Source organism: Necator americanus, chromosome V (assembly GCF_031761385.1).
Source record: "Necator americanus strain Aroian chromosome V, whole genome shotgun sequence".
NCBI classification, from domain to species: Eukaryota; Metazoa; Nematoda; class Chromadorea; order Rhabditida; family Ancylostomatidae; genus Necator; species Necator americanus.
Window position 1 is genome coordinate 11212049 of NC_087375.1, and position 6627 is coordinate 11218675.

Below are 6627 nucleotides of genomic sequence, written 5' to 3' on the forward strand. Positions count from 1 at the left end.
GGAACTAACCATGAAATACGATCAAGAGTAGAATTAAAATGAGGGTTACCTTGAAGGGTTCGAGACAGAACGCTTCCGTGCTTTCAAGCCTCATTATGCACTTCTCGTCTTGTCGAACGAATCTCGACTTTTTCTTAACGCCAGTTTTCTTGTCAATGGTACAGATAACCATCTAAAAAAGTGTGATTCCTCCAGAAAAAGTGTTGGTGCACTACAATTGGACTTAACGAATAAAAATAAATAAAATACAATTTACTTAAGCGGTGAAAAAATGTCTTTTACAATAGATCATATTCCCAGAAGACCTTTACGTTCAATAACGTTCACTCCTTCTGGTTTTCTTGTTCGGTAAAAAAAGAACTAATAAACAAGAATGAGCGCAGCCAATATTTAGTAGACGTGAAAATCACTAACCTTCACAGCAACCTCTTCCACTGCTGACTGAATATGAAGAACACATGTATATCCAGAAGCTATGATGGATTTGTGCTCCAAAATAACAACCTGTGAAAAACACCTCCATATAACTTGTGGGAACAAACATTTTCGAATGTAATCAACGTTAGCAAAAAAAAAAGAGAAACGTCCACCTCAGCGTCGAACACGCGGCCAACTTTACACAGTGCATCTGGCGAACAAATGATAAATCCAGACTGAATTTCGTTCTCTTCAATTCCTTAACAAAAACTGCTTGTGATGTAAACTGAACAAGATCGTGGTTTAGTTGTAAGGGCATTGCAAGTAAACCCGAAACTAAAGTAATGCAGAAAAGAGTCTCGATAAAACAGTTATAGTTTGGTCAAAAGGACATGAAGCACGGTGCAGTTGTGTAAGCCCTGTGTGGTAAGGATCGAGGGGGACCCATGCTTGCGCCTCTCATCGCTGCAATTCGGAATGGTCCCAGCTCGATTCCAACTGCTATCTCCACCGCGTCGCTTGGAGCACAGCCGCATACTTACGCTTACTTATACACAGTGCTTTATGTCGTTTTGTCCCTACTATGCGTGACTACAATGCTCAATTCTATAAAAGTTCAAAAACATAGGTGCGATAGGGAGGAGTCGGACCCTCCTCAGGTGAAGGGGTCTATCTAAGTTCAAGTGAGGGGAGTCCTTTCGCCAACAGTGCAAAAGTGAAGGCGGTCGGAGCACCGCATCCGACTACCGCATATATGTTGAGAAATTCCCAAACCTTTCAATTTGAACTTCACATTATCTCCAGAAACCACGCGATCAGTCTCCACATCGTCTGACCAAATTTGAATCACTTGCACAGATTGCTGTAATTGTGTTCAAATTTGTTCCAGCATTATCGGTCGAGAATCAGTGAGGTCTCCTCAGCAGCTTTTTCAAGTAAAACAATAGAAAGGCTACTGACAGAAAAGGAACGTGAACCAAGATGGGACGTTCTAACATCTTTCGTAGGAACTAAATCTTTAAACTTAAACTTTTCCCCACTTTTCAGGACAAACAGTGGGAATTGAGTGGGGCTGCGCTCGCTTTCATAGTCCATACTCCAAACTCCATTTTTGCCCCAGAGACCCCAACTTCGTAAGTTTTGTGACACCCTACCTTTAGAGAAAGTACAGATAAGTCTTACTTTGTTCGGCATTAGTATCAAATTCTGGCCTTTGACGACTACACCAGACTCCATTTTGCCAATAATTAGGGTACCCATATCCTGAAAAAAAAAACATAGCCTGAGAAGTGAGACCCTCAACTGACAAGCAGTATGTGATAAGTAAATCCGTCTCTGAAGTCAGACTTCAGAAAAGGAGCTGAGATCAACTTGAAGAAAACTGTGGTCGAGCTAATGAAAAAAATTAGTATTACCTCCACGAAAACAAGATATAAAAAGGACTTACAGAGAACTTATCAACAACAATACATCGAACAGGACCATTATAGTCACGAGTCATTGAGACAAGGTGGTTGTCGATGTAATCGATGAAACACGGACCGCTGTAATGGATAGTATTAAAAAATTACGTTACAACAATAATTCTCAGAGATTTTAGGTTAATAGAAAAGCACATAATAACCAAATACAACCAAAATTGTTCCACTTAGATGTACGTCAACGTTGGAAAATAAAAAGCCTGAGGCGCAGCACAAATTTACATATGGGAGAAGTAGTTAATCTCTTAAAGTACATCCCTGCTCAAGAAGAATTAGCCAGTACTAAGAACTTCTCAAGACTTTCTATTTTGATTGAGCGTATAAATGTTAAGTAATTTTTTCTACTGGAGATAACATCAACCAACCTATACCATCCTCCCTGGTCGCAGTTTGGCCTGTCTTTAATAAAAGCACCAGTCAGTCCAGAAACGGGAATGTAAGTCATATCAGTTTTCGGATTAAAACCACATTTACGAAGGTATGGGGTGAGTTTTCCCTGGATTTCGTTGAACCTGGAAAGGAGAATCTTTAGCCGGCGTATCTGCGTATGCGTAATCTCGGAATCATAGCTGTGTTCACCAACCTAGCTTCATCCCATTTCACAGTTGGGTCATCCATTTTGTTAACGAGAATAACTAAATGACGAACACCGGCTGTTTTCACCAACATAGCGTGTTCTCTCGTTTGACCTCCTCGATCAAATCCAGTTTCAAACTCTCCCTTACGTGCGGAAATGACCTTCAATTTCGGGCAGTAATTAAGAGGACCACTTAGAGTTTACTCAATGTAATGAAAACTAACCAGAACAGCCAAATCCGCTTGTGTTGCTCCACTGATCATGTTCGGCACGAAACTTTTGTGTCCGGGTGCGTCCAAAATCGTGAAATGTTTCTTCTCCGTTTCGAAATATGCACGACCACATTCTACCGTTTTTCCTTTCTCCCGCTCTTCTTCGTTGGTGTCCATACACCATGACAAATACCTAAAAATTGTGAATGAGCGCATACGCAAGGAATCGAAATGAAATTCTTGAGAAGTAACAAAAGTAATGAAAGATAATTGACAAAAAGAATAAGTGCAGATTTCAATCCAGAGCAGAACTATGACATTTGCAATCAACACCGGGGGAAATCCTCGAATATCATAACGCTAATCTTTATCCTATTTAAGTAAATGAACAGAGAGAAAAAAACTTGAAGAGAAATTTGCTTACCAACTCTCACGACCCTTTTCTTTCGCTTCTCGTTCATATTTCTCCAGAGTTCGCTTGTCGACCATTCCAGTAAGATACATAAGTTGCCCTAAACAGAAACATCTTGTAAACATATAAATGCTGAACACAGAAAAAAAAAACTTCACATACCTCCAATAGTTGATTTACCCGCATCGACGTGTCCAATAAATACCATATTGACATGCTCCTTATGTGTTCCATCTAAGTGAAATTTTAAAACTATTGCTCAAAAGGCAGCACGTGTGCACACTGATTAGGTAATAGGGCAATTAATATGACATTTAATAATTCAAAATAAATTAACAAATAAACAAGCATATATATAATATATATGTATATATATATATATATATATATATATATATATATATATATATATATATATATATGGCACAACAAAAGACTAACTTATGAAGAGACAAAATATATGAGAACAGACATCGTTCTCACATGACTGCTTGTCAGATTGTACTTGCCAGGGTCAAATCAAGAGATTACACATAATAATTACCGTCAACATATGCGATACGTTCAAACTTCTTTGCTAGAGGAGCTATTGCGTCACTAGCTTCTGAAGCATCCTTATCTTCATCACCGACAGCTTCTTCTAATGTGTCTACAACAGGTTCGGCCTGAAATGCAGGAAATGACATAAGAAGCGTGTTGGCAAAAAAACAAAGGAGTGCTTCCAATATTGGAATGAAATTATCTACTTCGATAATTGTGAACATCTAAAATACAGTGAAGCCGCAATGTTTAAAAAAAGTCAAAAACTAACGAAATTGCGTTATAGAAACCTCACAAAATTTCAAATGAAATTGCTGGAAAAAGAGCAAATGTTAACCAGCTTAAAATTATCGCGCAAGAGACAAATACCTAATGTTCGTTTTTGTTAGTGTTATCGGGAAAACTATTCATAAATACCATATATAGGTAATGTGGTATAGAGAAGAACTGAAGTTCTTTAGCCCGGTATCAAGAGCATAAGAGTTCAAAAATACTAAAATCCGAACGATGAATTTCTACACAAAACCGTTTGAATAAAATTATTAGGGAAATGGCAAATTTTAAATGGTACCATACGTAAGAAAAGAGAAAACAATCTAACCTTAACTTCTGGTTCAGGTTCAGAAGCAACAACAGGCACATCTTGCTGTACTTCTTCTACGGGAGCATCCGGCACTTCAGCATCCCATTCTTAAACAGCAAATGGATTACCAGCAACTTGCATTTTAGCATCATTTTTGAGTTCCACAATTTTATGAATCGATTCCACTTGAGAAGTTCTGAGGAGACACATTTACCTTCTGCTGGAGGTTCAGCAGGAGCTGATGCTGGTGGTGGAACAGGCTCCGACGGAATGTATGGCTGACCGGGCACAAACGGTCGTGCGTTCACATTGGGTACGAATGCTGCCGCATTCACATTCCACCCACCACTCGACATTTCCACGGTGCACGACGGCTTCCGGGAATTCACCTAAAATGACAAAAAACTGGAAACCTAAAAGGATGTTCTCGAATGCAATCAATCAATCTGAAACAACAAAACCCCAAAAAGAGCAAAATACTACGAATGATAAAATACACTCGTATTTTTACTGATCAAACAAGACAAGTCCAAAAAGAACAGAATACGGTAAGAAATAGATAACAGTGTGAATACAAGGCAGAAATCACAAAAAAAAAAAGAAATACCAAGCAATTCTAGATATTTATAATAAATTCTATTTCTAAAAAAGTGCTGTTTCCTGAACTTTTCTAGTGAAATGCAATTCTCAACGACAAAAGTGTTGCAGTAGGGTAAAACTTTCACTGCACATTTAATTAGTTGGCATTGTGCCGTATTGAAGAACTATCTGAAAACCATCAGAAGGAAAATGAAAACTATCAAAAAGTAAGAAGAAGCTTCGCCATGTATGGGACAAACATATTCTATACAATTTTATTCGGAGACCTACCAAATCCGGGTAAAGTGTCGTTGGGGAGGGGGCACTCAGTGGCGCCCTTATTTCCCAAAGCTCTTACTTACTTTTTTCTAATAGTAACTTAAGTTTACATGTCATGGATCCACACCTCCAACCACACTACACCAAATCCAACTAGTGAGATGCAGATTCCCTCAGAGATTATAACAGTAAACATAGGATACTAAAAAATCTGAAGGGCTATTTCTTTTCGGCCAAATACGCTCATATTCAGTCTTTTCGGGATCGAAGTAATAGAAGATCGAAGGAAGACAACAACAACAACACTGCTATCGAAGAGTATGGAATGGTCTTCGTATAAAGACCGCATTCATTGATCATATTTCATTTGAAGTGTCATCACACCCGCATCATACAGTTAGAAGAAAACCGGAATGGTGAAAGTCAGCCTATATTACTACTACTAGTCCCCAGAACTATTTTTTTTTTGTTCAGCTGGTATTGGAACGAACATTAGTTACTACTTCCACTGTTCCCTTCGATATCGACCTGAAATCTTTGGTTAAAATCTCAACCAGCAAAGATGGAAAGAAGAGGAAAATCAGTGAGTTGTTAGTATACACTAACTACAGCGCCTACGTCTCGTTAAATCAGTTTTTAAACTTCCCCATCTACATATAAAACACGCAAAACAAGGACAGAGGAAAGCATAAATCCTATAACTGCAGCCTGTAATACACTTGGGAATTGGTAATTAGCCTGAAATAGTATAGCTAATTTTGTGGTCAATCGTAGAAACAGCTTCCAACCTACTCAATTACCTATTTCATCCAGACAGCATTTAATGCGGAAAATAAAAAATACAGGGAATACCAAACTAGGAATAAAATGAGAAATTAAAGGTCGTAACAGGAAGGAACAACAACTTCGACTGTCATACTGGACAGCAGAAATAACTAAGACAAAACAAGCATGAAACTATTCTCCACATTGGCGAAAACTTTAAAGGACACATTGAGAACATGGAAAGGAGCAAGGTTTGTCATTGGCGCATACAACTACTGACGCAGTCTAGTTGTTTGTGAACTATTGTGCTATTTGGTTATTTTCAATCATTTCTCCCTTGAATGGATCTGCAACGTATTTTCTAAAGTAAGTAAGTTTCTGCTGGAGTAAGGACGCAAAATGTACGGGGTATTTTGTGTGAGATTTTCTCTCTTGCGTAGAAGACGGTTTGGGGTGTTGTGGAACTTCTTACATTCGATCTGGTAGATTGGCTGACGGGACAGTTAGGAGTAAAGGACAGTGACCTGAAGTACCTGAAGTGAAGTAATTGCAGAACTGGGCGAAAAGGGAGTTGCAAAAGCAGCGCAAAACTGCCCTAACCGAACTGCACTTGCAGCTGAGCTCAAAGAATCGTTTTTAGAGCACAAAGATCGTTCTTAAATGTCAATGGAGGATTCCGGAGAAACCATCTCTTTGTCCATTTTGGCTCATTTTCTCTGTTAGAAGCACTACATGGTATAGGTGGGTCAAAACGACATAAAGCACGGTGCAATTGCGTACGC

At 38.8% G+C, this 6627-nt stretch overlaps 1 protein-coding gene across 3 annotated transcripts in view; it reads right to left on the reverse strand.

Moving 5' to 3' along the window:
* The window catches only part of RB195_013545 (uncharacterized protein), a gene marked incomplete at both ends in the record, with an annotated part of 28194 nt that extends 23616 nt beyond the window's left edge, over window positions 1–4578 (reverse strand). For all 3 annotated transcript variants that reach the window (XM_064203412.1, XM_064203411.1, XM_064203410.1), the window contains 14 exons: window positions 50–172; window positions 415–504; window positions 591–676; window positions 1192–1279; window positions 1600–1680; window positions 1865–1961; window positions 2264–2410; window positions 2482–2636; window positions 2700–2880; window positions 3112–3199; window positions 3262–3333; window positions 3644–3764; window positions 4241–4329; window positions 4437–4578. In XM_064203412.1, the coding sequence (XP_064059290.1) occupies window positions 50–172; window positions 415–504; window positions 591–676; window positions 1192–1279; window positions 1600–1680; window positions 1865–1961; window positions 2264–2410; window positions 2482–2636; window positions 2700–2880; window positions 3112–3199; window positions 3262–3333; window positions 3644–3764; window positions 4241–4329; window positions 4437–4578 (1560 nt within the window). The remainder of the gene's footprint in view (window positions 1–49; window positions 173–414; window positions 505–590; window positions 677–1191; window positions 1280–1599; window positions 1681–1864; window positions 1962–2263; window positions 2411–2481; window positions 2637–2699; window positions 2881–3111; window positions 3200–3261; window positions 3334–3643; window positions 3765–4240; window positions 4330–4436) is intronic.
* Between the last annotated feature and the right edge of the window lie 2049 nt (window positions 4579–6627).